At 39.3% G+C, this 18,864-nt stretch overlaps 1 protein-coding gene across 10 annotated transcripts in view; it reads left to right on the top strand.

Moving 5' to 3' along the window:
* Positions 1 to 80: 80 nt before the first annotated feature.
* Positions 81 to 18,864, top strand: part of PLEKHA7 (pleckstrin homology domain containing A7) — a 165,639-nt gene continuing 146,855 nt past the window's right edge. For 8 of the 10 annotated variants that reach the window (XM_069803740.1, XM_069803743.1, XM_069803741.1 and 5 more), the window contains exons 1-3: positions 81 to 269; positions 381 to 457; positions 650 to 707. In XM_069803740.1, the coding sequence (XP_069659841.1) occupies positions 187 to 269; positions 381 to 457; positions 650 to 707 (218 nt within the window). In that variant the 5' untranslated portion in view covers positions 81 to 186. Of the gene's footprint in view, positions 270 to 380; positions 458 to 649; positions 708 to 16,405; positions 16,510 to 18,864 lie in introns of those variants that run through there. The other 2 variants (XM_069803749.1, XM_069803747.1) reach the window with 2 other exon arrangements.

Here is an 18,864-nt window from a genome sequence, read left to right on the forward strand (position 1 = left end):
CGCTTAGCCCGGGGCAGGCGCCGGCCTCCCGAGGGGCGGGAGGGGTCGCCCCTCGCCCAGGGCGCCGCGCCTCCGGCGGCCGCGGTGGCGCTGCCGAGCAGAGCCGGGCGCTGGGCGCCGAGGGCCGGCCGGCCGCCCGCCCGCACCCCCTCCCCGGCCGGCTGGCTGGCTGCGCGCACGGCGAACATGGCGGCGGCGGTGGGGCGGGACACTCTACCTGAGCACTGGTCCTACGGCGTCTGCAAGGACGGGCGAGTCTTCTTCATCGAGTAAGGGGGCGCCGGGGGAGGGGGTGCGGGGGCGGAGGGCGGCCCCGCTCCCCGCCCGGCCGCACGCAGTCACTAACAGGTGCATGTTCTCCGCTTCTCCCCCCCCCTCAGCGACCTGACCCGCACCACCACTTGGCTGCATCCTCGCACCGGGGAGCCCGTCAACTCCGGCCACATGATCCGCTCAGGTGGGTGCCCGGGGGCGGCGGGGAGGCTGCCGCCGCGCCGCCTCAACGGCCGCTGCGCTCCCCCTCCTCACGGCGCCCCCGCCCCCACCCCGCCGCGGCCAGCGAGGCACCGCGGGGGCGCGGGCGAAGTTCTCACCCCTCCTTCCCCGCTTGCTTTCTTTCTTTCCCTCTCTCTGCCCCTCTCCCTCGCAGACCTGCCCCGCGGATGGGAGGAGGGCTTCTCGGAGGAGGGCGCCAGCTACTTCATCGAGTGAGTACTCCCTTGCCGGGGGGCGGTGGCGGCCCCGGCCCCGGCCCCGGCCCGCCCGCGGGGACGCCTGAGGCGGGAGGCGGGGGTGAGGGGCCGCTTCCACCTCCCCCCTCCTTCGCCAGCCCGGCACGTCCGCCGCTTTAATTAACGGTCGGCGCGAGGGAAAGTGACAACGAGGTGTGCGGTTTCGGCGGCGGGTGGGGAAAGTTGGCAGCCGGGCGCGGCGGGATGCGGGGATCCCACCCCCCCGGCCTGCCGCGCTCTCTCGGTGACTAGCAACAGGTTTCCCCGGAGGCGGCTCTTCAGTTTTGGTTGGTTCCCCCCCCCCCCTTCCTGGTATTTAAAGTGCGGTTTGCGGCAGGTGGAGCGTTGCATCGCTAAGCACCGGTCATGGTTCAAGGTGGATTGGGTGTTTTTTTTCCTGTTTTGTTGGTTTTCTTTTTTTTTTTTTTTTTAATTTTTATTTTAAATGACTCGTGGCTGTGGATGCAGCGCTGGCAAGTCTTGCAAGTGAAAGGCTTTCAGCGTTTCTTCCCAGAGACGGGGTTGAAGAGATGAACTTGCCTTGCCTGGGTTGGTGGTGGCTGTTGTATCTTTTCTGTAGGACATCTTAGTCAGAGAACAGCTAAAACCTTGAGATGTGCTGCCTGTTAAGGCCCTTTCATTCTATGAGATGCAAGCATGTTGCAGTAAAATAGGACAATTAAGACAGCTTCTTTCAAACATTACATATATAAGGCTTTTACAAGTGTAAACACTGATGTACAAGTAGAGATTTAAACTCTGGTACATCCTGGATGTAGAGTTGTGTGTCACTTACGATGTCTTTGCATTTTCCTGTGGAAATCTAAATGCGTGACAAATTCAGTGAAACTAACAGAAGAGGATTGGAAAACACTCGGACTACCTTATTGCTCCCGTGCTGGACTGGACTGGTTAACCCAGGTCATTAAGTACAGTCCCCGGTAACTGCTGACAGCTGTGTCACAGATCTCTAGTTCTGAAATGCCTGCAGAGTATACCTCAAAACCTTTGACAAACTTCAGGTTTGTAGTAAAGATCAACCTTTAGAATGATACTGGGCCAGGTGAACGAGGGATTGACTGAACGTATCATGAGTACCTCGCACGGTAGAATGTTTGTTAAATAAATGTCCAAATGATCCTAAAATGTCCTTTTTTCCCTACAAAGGAGGAAAAAGCCCATCAGTCCCTGTTTGGCTGAGCCAGACAATTGCTTACATTGCTGGAATGGGCAGTTAGTTTAGCCCTCAACTCATGAACAGAATATAGCAGCAAGGCGTTGGAGAGCGGTTGAATACTGCTTATAGCAGCCACCCTTTCACTGTTGCCAGTACGTTGAAAGAAAGGAATAAAAGTTCTTCTGGTTACATAGGTGACTGGTGGAACTCTAAAATATGGTAGCTGTACAGTCTGTAAATGTAGCGTAAACAGATCCTTTACACAGATACATCAACACAAGCTTCTTTCTTCTTTGTAGGAATGTATCTATTTGTTTTTCTGTCCTTTCCAGAAGCTTATTGGTGCAATTTTAGAACAGCTTAGATTCCTTTTCCCAGCTGCTCTATTTGGAAGAGCATTCTCATGTCTTGTTTGTCAGGCAATTACAAAACTTTTAATTTCTGATCTGTTAAATTATAGTTGTTTGTTGTGCATTGTCGTAACTTGTGCTGATAGCATCCTTTAGCTTGAACTGGAATTGCTGCAGGAAATGATATATGCAATGGAGTGTGTATTTTACAGAGCAATTGGATAAACTCAACCATCTTTAGCCAAGCAAAGTTTTGTGAGGAGCAATAGCAATTTTTTTGACATAAATCTGTTCAGCTGTACTGCTTCATGCCAAAGAGTCACCTGATATAGTATCCTCTTCAGTGATGATCTTCCCCCAGCACTGCTCTAGCCTCCCTATTTTCAGCTCAGAGGCTTCCTGAGCCAGTTTTTAGTTTTTCTTCCATGAACATATTGCGCTCCACTTGTGCTCATGTAAATATCAGCATCCCTAGACAAGGATTTCCATACCTCACTGCTCTGTTCATTCCTCCTACGTTGCTTCCATGTAATGAGTTCTCAGCTTATAGAAAAGGTTACTGGTCCCTAAACACGATTTCACATGTTGTACTACTAAATTCCATTTTCTGGCATCCCAGCTCACAAAAACCATGGGCTCTTCTGTATTACTACCCGGTCCTCTTTTTACTGGCGATAGTTTTCAGTGTGGTGTAATCTACAGAAATTTCACGAGCACGTTCTCACTCCTTGGCTACTAAGTTATTGAAGGGTCTCAGATTGAATGCTATGAGTAACCCTTCTCTCTTGTGATAATTTACACTTTTAATACAACCTATCGTAGTTGTTCCTTTTTGGTCAATTTCTTTATGTATCTTGTAAGTCTTATTTCTATTTTAAATATTATTCAAGTGTTATTTCTTTAATGAAATTAAAGTATTACTAAGGATTATTTCTATTTTAAATAATTTAATGGGGGGGATTTTATTTAAATGCATATTGACTAACTCCACTTACATAACTGATTTCTGGTACAGCAGTAATCAAAATAAAACATTGGATGTGAGCTGTCTTTGACTTAAAAAATTTTTTTTAATTAATCCTGTGTCCGTTTACTTCCATGTCTTTACTACTTCTTTCAATGTTATGGACAACCTTGAAAGATCATGTAGTAAAACAAAGGTTTATAAGCTGATCAAGGTTAATATCAAAACCAGGTAAGCTTTTCTCCCCTTTCCACGTACTGGGAGTTTGAAAATTTCCAGAACTCTACTTCTGATGGATAGAAGGTTTCCAAATTAATGTGATCTGGTTTATAATGTGGGTTTTTTTGTTTTGTTTTGTTTTTTTTTTTTTGGTGTCTGTCTGTGTCTCCATCTGTTTGATTATCCTGTAGTTCTTCTCTGCACCTCTTGCAATGTGATGTCATCTTTGTTGCATGTGAGTGAACAGAATTGTATGCTGGAGTGAGCTTTTGTGAGACTCTCAAACAACAAAAGTGCTTTCTTGGCTCTAAAAATTTCTTAGCTTTCTGCATTTTAGCTTGTTTGCCCACACTGACAGCACATGTGAATGCTACCAGTTGCCTGATACATCTAGTTCTTTCTTTGCCTTTATTGCTTTAACTTTTAAGACTGTAGTTTATATTAGGAAGCCACGTATGAAGCTACATTCTAGTTCTTCCCATTTATGCACATCCACGTCTTCCTGAATGATTTTCTCTGTTCTGATTGTTCTTCGGGTTTTCTTGATAGTGGCAAACCCTACTAGTGCAGTCCTGCCTTTTATCCTAAAATCACTAAATAAAACATTAAATAAATGATGTAGAAACTGATTTTTCCAGATCTCCATTTGGTAGTTTTGTAGAATCTCACTGTTTATTTTGCGGCTTATTTGCAACCTAAATAGTTTGTCCTAGGGAGAAAATGTGGTAACTTTTTGTACAATTTTATGTCTTTCCACATACATAGTGTCAGCATCTTTGTTACTCTCAATCAAATAAAGGCATGGCGTGATCAGCTATTCTCAAGATAGATACCAATTATGAAAGGTTGCAATTTTGTCACCATTGCTTGTGAACTGTTAGACTTTGTTAATCAATGTGACTTATTTCCTCTTTTCTTTGAGTGACAAAAATATGTAAAACCAGCTATTCAACTTTTTTTTTTTTTAAAAACAAAAAAAATGGAGTGTTCAATTTGCTTGGTATGCCAACCTTCGATCTATTTTGAGAGGAATATCGATTTAGGCATGATCATAAGAGTGGATGTTTCTTTGTCTAAAAGTATCATGGATGTTACATTTTCTGACTTTGAGTGCTGAGGACAGCTTGCACTACTGTTTTCCATCTCTCTTTTGTTTTGTTTTCTCTGCTGATGTTTTTGAAATACATTGTGTTTGTTGGGCAACTGCTTTATGTTAGAGTCACTGCAGAAAGGATATTGTTGCTGAGCATTGAATGAGAAATTGAATGAGGACTCAATGCTTGCTCTGGTTTGTTTCTGGCAGTTGGGTTGCTGATGTGAAGTTGTAAGTGGTTGGCAGACTCTTTTTGGGGAAGGAGATGTGACATGCAGGGAAAATAGTGACTGATGGAAAAACAGTGCGTGTATGCATTATAGTTCAGGCTTTTGTTTCCATTTGCTTATTATCTTTTTCTGATCATCCAAAAGAGTTAGGGACGTTGGAAAGCTATGAAAGTCTGCAATGCTGTTTTTACCTTCTTACAGCATTGAAAGATTGAGATGAGTATTTATGTGAAAGGATCCATTTTTCCAGTATTAGATACCTAGCTGGCTTGTATTAAAGCATGTTTAAAAAAAGTGTACTGCTGCTATAGAAGTTGTTTTACAATGCTGCAATAATATTGCACATCTCAAAGGTAATACAATGTTTAAATTGTGGCCTAAAATTAAGAACAAAAAAGTGGAAATTGGCACTTAAATATCTGAAGTTAACCCTTTGTTTATTTATTTCTGAAATCAGTTTTTAGTTCAACTTGGCCTCTTCTTTGGGTAACAGTAGATGTACAAGAAACAGAACTTTTTACGAAATCGCCATTGTTCATAGCAGTACTCTGCAGCTGCAACTGTTATTTTTTAATGCTTTTATTTAGCTTTTACTGTATGTAGGAAATATGCATGGTATGTGTTTCAAGTATTTGGCAATAGTAAATGAGCAAAAAACACAGAAGTTGGTGAACACCAAATTGAAGTCTGCCTTTGTAACTTTGATTCTGCTGTGCCAAATGCATACATTTAGATACCATGTCACTGAAAACCATACAAGAGCTCAGATTCGCCTGGTGTGGGCTACAGTGAATACCCAATTAATGATTATTTAATCACAGAAGCCTAAAGGGGAAGAGGCCGTCTAGATTATTGAGTTCAGTCCTTTCGATTATCTGAGAAGATTGTTTTATAATCTCATTAATAAATTTAATCAACAGCTTTCTTCTGCCCTGCAGAAATTCCTGCCTTCCGTGCTCCTAGTAGGATGTTGCAGACTCTTTCTTTTTAGTGGCTGTTTAGGTGGGCTAAAGCACGACTTACTGTATGTGTTTCACGGCCTGCTGTAAATATGAGTTATTATTTGGAACCACATGAGAACTTCACCAACCAAAAGTGAAGATGTTTACACCATCAGTAGCAAATTTGAGGATAGTCTCTGGCAAAATGAAAGGACTTTGTGTGCTGTAAAACATCATGGAGAAACTTTTAGGGGAAGAAACCTGGACTGGTTCTGCAGCAATGGGTAAAGCTCTAGTTCAGGTAAGTCTTGAGAGACACCATATGCAGCAATCTGCAGATTATGAGTGGTTACTAGACTTCTGTCAGGAGTTGCCCTTGAATGGACTAGACTTCATGAAGGTAATTTGTACGGGTGTAAAAACGGATATGAGTTTGAGAAGTGGAAGAAAAATGCTAGAACTGCGTTTTGTGTTGAAATACGAGGGTAGAGAAGCTGTCCCATCCTGCAGTTCTGCAAGAAGCGACAGACGGTCTTGGGCGGCCTCTACTGGTTCACTGGCCCGAAATTAGGTAGCAGGAGAAAAGCTGCCAGGATGGGGATCAATCCGTGTTGGTGCTTTTTGTTATTGTTTTTAAACTTCTTGTAAGAAAGTGTTCCATTTGGGCAATGGGAAAAAAGAAGTTTATACAGTAAAAGTAAATAGTATTGTTTGCATGGGTTTTGCTGTATCTCTCCTCTTGTCCTTTGTTGTCCAGCTCAGGGCTTGATCAGACAGCGCCTGTTTAATATATTTTGTTCTGGATTGTGAACAGAACTGAGCTGGGAATATTGGACCTGCTGGGCAGATACAGTAGCTATGTTTCATTCGAGTTGGGGAAACAATTAAGTGTTCTTTTTTGATGACAGTTGAAAAGAGACATCACTCGTTAAAGGTCCAGTAAATGCTGATAGATTTGTACTGAGGCAAGAGATTGCTGATGATTGCAGACAGCAAAAGAAGTACTTTGTAGTTTAGCTCCCAGAAAGTGGGAAAAGGGTATGATATTTGTGCTGCCTGAATTGCAGGGTGCTCTCTGGAAGGCAAGCTCGGAACTGTGCATAAGTAAAATGCCATGTGTGGTTTGATTCAGCAATGTATAGGAATGAACAGGAACACTGTGTGCATTCCTTGGAAGGGGGGGAAGAGTGTGTAAGGGGAGGTGCTGGTTTTTCTTTTTAAAACAAGGCTGCATCAAAAAGTACTTAGCTTGGTTTGTCAGTCCTTGTTTGCCTTTCTTCCAAAATACATATGTGTTGGAAAACTGAATTTTGGCTACCTGAGGAGGCCGGAAAGGATAACATACACTTAAAGCATAGTTCTCATTAACTTGAGATGTTGTTTTGGGTGTTGAGCACTTCTGAAAAATCAAAGTTGTCTGGGAAACAGAGGAACATTTCTTTTGTTCTGGTTGGGATTATACTGCTTGCTTATATTGTAGCTCAGAAACAAGAGTATGAACTCGTTCTCCAGAGCTGCCAGCATCCATGTTTTGTTCAGTACACACTCTAGCTTCTTTAACATGAATCTGTCAGAAAAACTTCATTCAGCCTCTTTCCTGAAGTAGTGTCCGCTTCTGTATTCATTGAATCTGTGTGTAGGTGAACATGTGCATATATTTTAGGAAGCTGCATATTGCAGTGAGGGTTTAAATATTTCTGAAAGTCTGTCTAAATTGTAAAGGTTAAAAATACAGTTGTACCAGGTAGGTATTGCTATAGTCTGAAAAATAGTTTTGATCATCTTTTGTTACATTTCAGACTGCTTTTAGAAGTGCACAATATGTCTACCACATCAGATGAGGAAATAGATAATCTATTCAACACTTATAATTTTTTTTTATTTGCTACCCATTATCTACCAGAAGAGAGAGAATGTCAAATATTTGGGACAGCAGAATCTTGATATTAATACTACACGTTTTGTTGAAGAGCGTTGCTTCTTCAATCTATCAGTAGCCATTAAACTCTTTAGCAACTGGACCTAGTTAAAAGGATTACCTATCTGCAGGCAAATATATCATGCAAGATGTTTTTGTATTTTATAATGGAGAAAACAAAAAAGTACCTTTTCCAGGCGAGTCTGGAAATACTAAACAATCTTAGCAAGTGCTTCGGTGAAGAGAGAAGCGTGTGCTGTGAAGTACATGGGTGCAGGTTTTTCTCCTGGGTTCTATGCCCTGCATTTTCCCATCATTCCGTTTACTGCAGATGGATTATACTAAAATGAGTTTTCACCTCACTACTGATCAAAGTTTGCCATCATCTCAAATATTTACGTTTCATTGGTACAGATTAAGTGTTGTAGTGCTGCATCCCTGCAAAGACCAACTTGAATAATGTGGTGTCACGTTTACTTAATATCACATTGGATTCTATCTGCTATGACTGTACATTCTAATTTACTGTTAAATCTAATTTGTTTTGTTGTTGCCTCCTAGATGATGTGCCCTTTTAAAATATTTTTTTAATGACCTTGGCTTGCATAACGGTAAAGGATGGGGCTAAAGTCTCATTTTATTTGCAGTTTAATTGTCTTTTCCTGCAGCATTATTAGACAGTTTTACAAGGTCTGCTCTGAGATATTGTCCATAGAAGCAGAACTTTTAATTTAAAAGCAGATTTGTAATTAAAGATGTTAAAATCCAAGAAGAATCTGGTTAGGTGCCCAACCCTTTTCTTTTTGATTCCCTGCCACGTAGTACTTGGCAAGAATGTCACTGACTTGTCTGGACAGGTATAAAAGCTTGTAACCAATATGTAGTAGGTATTGCTTTTCTGCCTGAAGTTTTCTGATTAAACTCTTGTTTTCCTTATTGCTTATCTGTATCTTTAAAGGTTTTATCTTTAGTTTAATAAAAAGTACACTCAAAACTGTTAAAATGAGATTTGGATACACTGCTGAAACAAAGCATTTGAGTAACACTGGATTTTATTTACAATTCTTTGTCAAGTGAGGACTTCTATTATGTTTTTATTTACTTCTTAGAGGCCAAATATCCTGAATTAAGAGTAGAGTACTGAACATTTTGAAAATACATGTTGATTCTGCAACATACAGGTGATTTTTTTTTTTTTTTTCCAGGAGCTCTGTATAGAGTGTGATTGTCAAATATGACTAAGCAGAAAAGCTGCTGTTAATTTTCTACTTTATTTTATCTGAAGAAATGTAGAGTTACTGGCTTTTTGCAAGCTGCATATTTGTTTAAAAATGCCATAGTTTCACAGTTGTCTTCAAACTAGCAAAATGCTTGAGCAGCAACTTTCAGTTAACTTTCATGTTTACTCAGTTCTTTGCTTTTTGCAGTTATTTCTCTGTCCCTTTTATAGGCAGGAGAAAGACTTTTTTTTAACTTGGGATGTTAATATTAAAATAATGGAGAACAGTGAAAAACTAGAGGCACTGTTTGTTTATCAAGCAGTGTAAATCAGAGGGCAAAAGGCAAATGTAATTTTTTTTTTTAAATAGGTGTCTATTTAAGCTGATTTTTAGGTGTTTTAAATGTGTGCTCTGCAGGTTAACCTCTTAGTACTTGAGTTCAATGCCTACCTTTGGATCAAAGGAAAAGAAATGGGGCTTATCCTAATACCTAGAATAACAAATCTGTTAGATCTATTTCAGCAGAGCATTTAAACACATCTGCGGACAGAGCTATGCCAATGGGTGTGATTCATTATATGTAATTTTCACTGGTTGGTAAAGCAGCATTAGTAGTGTTTTCTTTACATTTTTCTGAAGATCAGGAGGTATAAGGTTAGCTGTTTGCATGGTGAGATAAGACTGACAAAATCTATACGTAGACAGTTGTTCCACAGAGAACATGGTGGTTCAAAACCATGTTGAATTGCCTGGACTAAATTAAAATTAAATTAATAGGTTAGCTGCAAAATGGTAAAACCTATTTTTCTTAGATGACAGTTATCAAACACTTAATATTTATTGTTACCATCTCAGGATATCAGCCCTCATTTTTTTATTTTTTATTTAAAGAGAGTAATTTGTGAACATGCCAATTTTTTTTAATGTAATGTTGTTCCTTGCTTTCCAGTTAAGACAATGATATTGTCAAGTGGCTTGAGAAAATGTTCTTATTTCCTTCCTTGCAAATCATAGATTGATGCTGTTCTTTAAATGCTACTTTTGTGCTTTACTTTTCTAGCACAGAAACACTTGAATACCTAAAACTATTTCAGATAGCGATAAGGTTTATTCCTTCAACACTGTGCGTGTTATTACTCCCAACATTCAACTTTAGATAGCCTGACCTCTTCCTTTTGCTCTTTCAGTTAGCTATGTAGTGAGTTTCAGTTTGAGCTCATTTATATTAAAAAAAAAAAAATTAAAAAAAAATCAATGACTTATTTTAACTTCTCTCAAACAAAATCATTATATGAAATTCTTTTAATAAATAGATTACAGGTATCAAGTTGGGCTTTGATATACTCATTTAACAATGTATTTAGTCCTTTCAGTCGAAATGTGAAGTGATAAATCTGTACTTCATCAAGGTGTTAGTATCAGTGTAATAGATACTCTTCAGTGTCACTGGCTGTTTTTTCGCCTCTTGCTGCTAACTTGTTTGGGAAGTTGGACAGCTAAATCTCCAGATGAAGAGTCTTTCTGGAGAGTTGCATTTCCATGGTTTTGGAGAATATTGAATTGTCTAAGGAAATACTGAAACAACAGAATGAGGAAGGAAAAATGAAATTACTGAGGTGTGTAACAATGTCCTCTGATAAAGAAGTAAAACAGCATTTGCTTTTATGACTTTCAGTATACTTCCATGTGTGGCATGTGATTGCTGGGCATTCAGTATATGACTGTTGGGCATGAAATTCAGGTTTTGCTTATGTATTTTTACTGCAGTTGAAGGATTAAAAAACCAACACAGGTAGAAACATAAATTGCAGTTATTCCTGAAGTAAACATTACTAACCCAGAACATCCAGTGTCAAGGTTAAACACAAGATATGAAAATATACGATTAAGTCATTCAAACATAATGCCCAGTATTTGCTATGCAGGAGCTGTCATATTGATGCAGAGTAGTCCATGCTTAGAGATTTACAACTAATATGGATTTTTAAGCTCTGGCAGTTTCCCTCTTCCTTACTGAGCAATTTGAAATGCTGCACCAATGTTACTGGTTTTGCCAGGTGATCCAGAGAATTTCAGTAGAAATGTCTTCAAGTTTTGTATGAGATTTAAATAGCCTTTGTACTTGATGGATTTCTTCACTGCAAGGAAACATTCACTCCTCTGTAATGACTACAGTAAGGAATCATAGAATCCTTTACGTTGGAAAAGACCCTTAAGATGATTAAGTCCAACCATAAACCTAACACTGCCAAGTCCACTAAACCATGTCCCTAAGTGCCAATTAAATTAAATACCTCCAGGGATGGTGACCCAACAACTTCCCTGGGCAGCCTGTTCCAGTGCTTGATAACCCTTTCAGTGAAGAATTTTTTCCTAATATTCAATCTAAACCTCCCCTGGTGCAACTTGAGGCCATTTCTTCTTGTCCTATCATTTGTTACTTGATATAAGAGCCTGACGCCCACCTCACTACAACCTCTTTTCAGGCAGTTGTAGAGAGCGATAAGGTCTCCCCTCAGCCTCCTTTTCTCCAGGCTAAACAACCCCAGTTCCCTCAGCAGCTCCTCACAGGACTTGTTCTCTAGACCCTTCACCAGCTTTGCTGCCCTTCTCTGGATGCAGAAGATGGGGTCTCAGCTGTGACTGTCCCTTGGGATGGCTGCAAGTCCAAGGGCAGCTGGACTGCAGGGGCAGCATCTGAACTGGTGGTTCCCTGGGGGCTCACTGTGCTCGCTGCACACCAGTTGGCAGTGGGGGGCCAAGGGGCAGGGTGGGCTAGGTGCCAGGCCCCGTAGCTAGTCTGTGGGTAGCTGGCTGCTCGTGCTGGGCAGGCAGAATCTGCTCTCATGGTTCCAGTTCTAATAATAATAGTAAAAAACACACCCCAAACATTGGAAGTTTGTGAAAATGCTGTTTAAACTGAGTTTGCCTAAATAACATAACCAAAGTTAGCAGAAGAGAAAGAAAGATGTGAAGTAGTTTTGGAAATGTAGATAAGTAGTGAACTGAAAGCCTTTTGATGTGGATTTTTGGATGTGTCTATATGTTCACAAATTAGAAAAGAGAAAAAGCATTTTGAATAGTCAGCAGCGTGGACTTGAAAAGGCCAGAAGCAATGTTCATGTTTGATACTATGGACTGTTTCAAACAGAGTTTCTGGGGGCTTTAAAATAGCCCCCCACAAATCTATGTCCTCTTTCTGCAACTTTTGCTGCACCATAATTGCTTATAAAGAAGCTCACATTCTTTTATTTTTCCCATTCACCAGATGCAATGGTCAGCTGTTGTGCCTGAGATGCTTGTCCTTTTACTGGTCAAACCTGTGGTTCTGGTAGCATAGGAGTAGCTGGGTGATGAGATGCTTGGAAAGCTGTAGAAAAAGACAAGCAGGCAAGGCTCAAGAAGTGAACGATGGAGCCCTATATATCAGCCATCTCTGGGGAGTGTAAATTCTTGAGTAAGCAGTGGACAGGATGTAAAATTTAGTGATGTGGGAAGGTTGGAAGGCATTGGTTTAAACTAGTTGCAAATAAACTATTAAATGGTACTGATAAATAAGACGGGCTGAAGAGAGAAAACCAGGAGGAAAATTGAAGCTTCTATGTATGGATAATGTGACTTTTCTCCTCCCTCACCAGAAAAGTAGCAGTCAGAGAGAAGGGAGCTACAGGAGTTCAGTTTTTTACAGCTCACCTTCCTGGATGGATCTAATAGGGGAACTAGAGTTAGCAATTTGAGGGGTGTCTCTGATTACCAGCGTGCTGTTCCTGTGTCAGTGTGGTAGGCAGACAGCAGAAGCTCAAGTAAACTGTGGTTTGTGGAAGTCAGATTAAGCATTGCCTGAAATCTTAAAGAGAAGTAGCTGTAGATTGTGTTTTTAAGTAATGTGAGTAGTAAGGCTACAAGAATTTTTTTAATTATTGGTGTATAGAAGAGAATTTTGTTTGTGTAGGGAGGTGAGAAGACTTGTAAATTTATGTTTAGGCTGTCATACAGCTATTTCCTGAGTGGTTTCTTTAACTATGATGTGGTACATTGTAAATAGGCCTGTTACTTTTTTTTTTTTTTTTTCCTTTGGTGGGGGAATAGAAAGAAAAGTGAGTTTTTATAGCTAATGGCCTGTTAATGAATATTATATTTGTTTCCTTTGGAAAGAAAATTTCAGATGGTTTATTTCTGATGAATTTTTAAGATTTCTATGATTAGGAACACAATAAGTAATTCTATTAACGAGCTGAATAAACTTTGATAACTCCAAATAAGGTGATGCAGATGGAATCAGTTTAAGAATAAAGTTCCGCATCAATAATTTTTGTTTTCCCCAGAATGTTAATGATAAATTAACTTTTTTCCTTTCATCTCATCTTCCAGGAATTCCATTAATGATAATGAACATGTTTTGTACCTGTTATCAGGTCTGTATAGTGGTTTTGGGCAAAACTGAATTACAGAAACATGCTGAGAATGCTGTTCTTGGTGAATTTCGTCATTTGTAAAACATGTAGGTGAAAATATAAAATAAATTGAGCATGATTATATGTTCGATTGATTTAACAAAGTTCTTAACTATTTTGTCACAAGGTTTCTTGGTTCTGCAGTAGTACAGAATTCTGAGAGATTGTTGACCTCTGCAAATGCATTAAAGATTCTACTGTATTATTCATTTTTGTCTTTTATTCGGCTCAGCAGTTTCCATGCCAATTAACTTGACATTCCATTTATTTTGGCTACTGGAGTTTGTAGTGAAAATGCGAAAATGCAGTGTAGGACTTGACTACCAGAGAGGTGAGTAGAAATATGAAGAAGGTATGAATTCAGAATGCTATGGTCTGTGAAGAATGCCCATGTGAAGAATTAGAGTGGAGCAGTAGTGTTAGGAAAGCCCCTGTGTTTTCAGCTGATTTGAAGGTAGTGTGCTTGTTTCTCAGTTGGGTTGTGGCTTTCCTTAAGTTGAGCTCTAGTTCAAAAGCTATGAAAAATGTTTAGGAAACATCTGAGCCTGCCATATAGGAATGGACTATTGTAAGAAAAAACAGCCTTGCTGGAATCTTTTAACTATTTGTGAGGTAGACAAAAACAATTTGTCTAATAATCAAAGAAATTACTTTTTGTGGGGAAGCAGAGAGTCAGTAGAAGTTAGCATTAGTTGGAACTGCTGTCTTAATAAACAAAATTATTTATATCTATGAAATATACCCTGCTTAACAATTGAAATAGTTTTGCTTACTTGTAGTTGTTTATGTAATGTTTTGGATTTTTCTGAATTTGTTATAAGAAGTCCTTCAGTGGATATTTCATGCTGCACCAGTGTTTCCAGAAATGAATGTTTGGGGATCTGGAGAAGAGGTCACAAAGTGACTTAAATTGTGGCAATAAATATGTGGGTCTCACTTGCATTTCACTTCTGAAGTGAACTAAAATAAAATGCCTCTTATTAGTATGTGATAAAAATGGATTTTTTAAATTTCATGATAGACCTTTTGTTTTGAGTGTTTCACATAATTTTAAATAGTATATCTTGATTTCATTTTTTGTTTTCAAATGCTGGTTTTAATCTAGAACCATGTAAATTTGTTCTTCCATTCCTACTGGGTTATAAATTAAAAAAAAAAAAAAAAAAGGAGCTTAAGTGTTCCTGGTAGTTTTTCTCAGCTTCTGACATAGCTGTTAACTGAATTAGCTGAGTAAGAGGAAGGAATATTTTCTCTGTGCCTGCCCAGAAACTAAAGCATTAAACAAACTTTTGAAAGCAGTTTAAAAGTACAAGAATTACTTTATCACCACCTGTTACAGGCAAGTTAAATTAACAAGGATGATGTTAAAACGTGGAGTTTCTAATATGATAGGAAAGATTTGTGTGGCATTGTTGTGTTGAAATAATCGTGTATGCATACATTTTGAAAAGCTCCTGATATAGTCTCATATCAAGGTCTTAAAAGCAAGCCTTTATGCTTATCTGCTATTAGGAAAAAACCAAACACAAACCCCCGGAATTTTAAATGCCGTATGTGCTGTATGTAAAAAAAAAAAAAAAAAAAAAAAAAAAAAGGTATTATGTGAAATTTTTTCTTTGTGTCATTCTATCTAAGATAGCAATTGCTTTTATAATGGCTTCCATTCTTTAAGAAGGATGTAGAGCGCTAATCTTGGAAGATTTGAACAGTGAAGTTATTCCGTCTGCCTAATCAGTTTGTGTCAAAATGCATTTATGTTAAAATACATTCATAATGATGTAGCTAACAGCTTCTCCCCTCTGCCTGCAAAAAGTATTCTTGAAGCTCAAGCAGGTCAAAGACTGTCTAGCAGAAGCTTTTTTTGTATCTCATGCTGGATAAATAAATCTTCTGAGAGGTGAGCACTTGCCATCTTCCTAAGACAACATTATAAATATTCTACTTGTGGAGACAAATGAGGCTTTGAGGAAATATTTCTGCATTGGGTATTTTTCTTGATGCTAGGAAAAACAAGTTGCATCTCTTTCAAGAGCTTTGGAAAATGGTAGGAGCAATTCCGTCGTAAGCCTTTCCTGGAATTTATGCCATTTCAGCTGTTAAAAGGTCAGTCAGAGATTTGCAGTAAACTTTTAGCTTGTAGATGATGTTCTGTTAATTTTCCTTCTTTTTTAAAGTGTGGACCTTTACCATTGATTGGGGTAAAGACTCTTTTTCACTAACTCGATACTCAAATAGACTAGGGTCACTCTTACAGTGAAGCTTTTAATTTATTTTTTTATTTTTTAAGGTGGCTAGTCATGAGGATGGCTACTTTGTCATCAACAGGTCTAACAATTAGAGGAAGGAGTTTGTACTTAATCTGAAATATGACAGGAGAGGAATGTGCTTTAAAGCTTTCTAGCTCTTAGGTTGATACCTTCCCCTGCCCCCCGGTGTAGAAAACAGTTTCTACAGGGCATGAAAAACAGGTTTGTAATTAGGTGATGTTTCTCTGGAAATAAATTGTAAAAAGAGTATAATAAAGATAGTTTTTAGAGATGTTGTGTCTTGGAAAGCAATGGTTTGATTGCTTGGAAGAAAGGCAGACCAACCCACTGAAATGGGCTACTGCTTAGTAGGTACTTAATAATAACGTGGATTTTTTTTTTTTTTTTAGAAGTATAGGCTTCTCCTTAGATTGCCCGCTAAAGCAGCTTATCTTAAATGTCACAGCTGCCTTTTTGAAGTTGACTTGTATAAGGATATCCTGTACAGTATGTTGTCTTAATTGCTCAGAGTAGCTGCAAACAACTCAGGGACCTACAATACAGCTGAATACTTGCCCTGTCTTGTACACAATTGCTTGCTGTCGCTTGTACGCAATTGGTACTAGCGATGGTGTAGATACTGTAACTGATGGGAAAGCGCTCCTAGTTTCAAGAAAACTGAGATACTTGTGACCTGTGTAATCAATACCATTTGTTTAAACATGCATCACTGAAGTGAAATTGTAAATGACAGACCTTCTTAGCATTTCAATGGCTCAGGGATTATGAGGAGTTATTTCCTGTAGAGGCTGGGAAATGGTGCTGTCTGCCTGAATGGGTAGGCTGGTGCTCTGGAGCAAAGACTTGCTGAGTCAAGATGGGTGGGTACAGAGACAGAATTTCCTTCCAGGATCAGAAGACAAAGAGAGAGGCTAAGAGAGCTGCAGACATCCTGGGACAGCACAGGTTAGTGTTCTGGGCTAAATTATGGAAAGAGGAATTTTTGTTATGATATACCTGAGGAAGGCTGGTTGAAGAGGAAGACTCACAAGGCTGCATACTGTTGATTGGAGACTTCTGTCTTCCAGTCTTAGGTGTGGCTTAATAGCTATTCTCAGGTAATAAGGAAACTTGGTGATTTCTTTTTCTCTTCTTCCCCAACCCGTACCACTCCTTTTAATATGGGTGTGTACAAACATATATGTTTTTATTATATTCTCCAGGCACTGGAGGAGAACTACGTGCAACTGTATGACAAACTGCAGCTTTGATAGGTTGGGATCTTTACCAGGTAACTGGTTTTGTAGATCTTCCTATGGCTTGGTTTTACTCGGTGTCTGATAGTTAACTTTTCCTTTCAGGTAGCAAGACCAGGATGTAGAAAATAGACACAAGCTAGGACAACTCTGAAAGGAAATACTGATTTATTGGTTTCAAAAGGGATGAAAAACTTGGTTGTACTTAGAAAGAAATGGGCTGTTGGACTGTTACACCTGGAAAAATGCAGCTTAACAAGTATTTAAAAAAATTTTCTTGGAACTTCAAACTTCAGTTGAAAACTTTAAAATGAACGCAGAATTTATCATTTCATTTGAAACTCATCAGTGGTGTTGATACCTATACTGAAAATTACCCTGCCATAGCTGTGTGGGGTTAACAAGACTAACAATGTTATGAAGAAGTAGCGGTAATGCCTAGGAATTATTGAAGATGGAATAAGTTTCAGGGAACATGCTTATTTAAAGCATGTAGCAAGACCAGGATGTAGAAAATAGACAGAAGCTAGGACAACTCTGAAAGGAAATACTGATTTATTGGTTTCTAAAGGGATAAAAAACTTGGTTGTACTTAGAAAGAAATGGGCTGTTGGACTGTTACACCTGGAAAAATGCAGCTTAATGACTCTTGATTCTCTTCTGTTTGAGAATCTTTACTAGAATTGCTGCATGAGCAAAATGATCAAAATTATCTCATATCCTACTGATTTCCCATGTTGTCATGCTGGGTTGGTAAACAATCTTGTCATAATCCTGTGTGGTTTCTGAACTGAGTAGCTTTGCAGCATGGCTAACAGGGCTTTGTCCTGAGCAATCTGCTTGTATGACCAGTGTCAGCGATGTGTGTGTTTCCATGACCATTGTGTAAAGTTTTGTCATCTGAGGAGCCCAGACTGCTACAAAAATACGGGATAGAAATAAGCCCATAGCGCATGCATCTGACTCTTCACAGGAAGACTTGCATCTCAGCTACATACAAACCAAGTTTTGAGAAAAAGCTCAGTGACACTTGTCAAAAAGGATTTTTTTTTTTTAACTTTACATCTGTGCTCATACAGATGAAATGACAGTGATTTCACTAAGGATTAAATGATAACTTTATTTTAAAAGATTGATTTTCTAACAAGTATTTAAAAAAATTTTCTTGGAACTTCAAACTTCAATTGAAAACTTTAAAAATGCCTTTGCATAAACCAAACACGGATGCTTTCTGTCTGAAAAGAGAAAGTTTCAGATACTCAAATCATTAAAATGTTTTGTTATTTTCTAAGGTTGTCTGAATATTCCAACTGAAATTTTGGGCTTGATTGAGGGTTTATAATAGGTTGTGAAAGTGTTGTGTGGGTTTTTTGCCTTGTTTTTGATTATTGCACTGAGGTAAAAATACTGGTGGAATATTTTCCTGTTTGACTAAAATGTGTTTTTTTAATCTCAGACTTAACACTTTCAAACTTACCTATTTGCTCATCTGTTGCACTGCACAGTACTGCATATGCCACTGCCAGCTCCGTCCGAGTGCTTGTAATGAGCGCACGTGAGTGAAATATGACCGTGCTCTGGGTTGTTGCAGATTAACTAGCAGCTGAAATATGGTATTCCTGTGCTTACAAACAATTGTTTCCTACTTGAGCTGTGTTTGGAAAAAACAGAAGAACACCTTTCACAGCAGACTGTTTACACAGGAGCAGGACTAGGGAAACAAGCTGTTAGTGACTATCCTCATGAATAATCTGGCAGGCTTCCAAGCAGTCCGAATTGCCATCGGTTTGGAAAACGCAACCAAGAGTGATGTGTTAAAGAATGTGCTCTTAACTGTGCTGTATTGTAGATGCAAGATGGGAGATTCCCCTACTCTCATTGGGCATCAGGATTTCAGCGCCTGTTGAGGTTTGGCTTCAGTTGAAAGGCTTTCCGAGTGGGTTTTTGTTGGTTTGCTTGTGAATGAACCGCTATGTTAATGTAATTTTGGCAGACTAAGACTTAAAAAGCAGCAAAAATAAAACCTGTGTGAAAGATGCTGCTTTCAAATAAGGAAATCAAAGCC

Source organism: Haliaeetus albicilla, chromosome 16, assembly GCF_947461875.1.
Source record: "Haliaeetus albicilla chromosome 16, bHalAlb1.1, whole genome shotgun sequence".
Taxonomy (NCBI): domain Eukaryota; kingdom Metazoa; phylum Chordata; class Aves; order Accipitriformes; family Accipitridae; genus Haliaeetus; species Haliaeetus albicilla.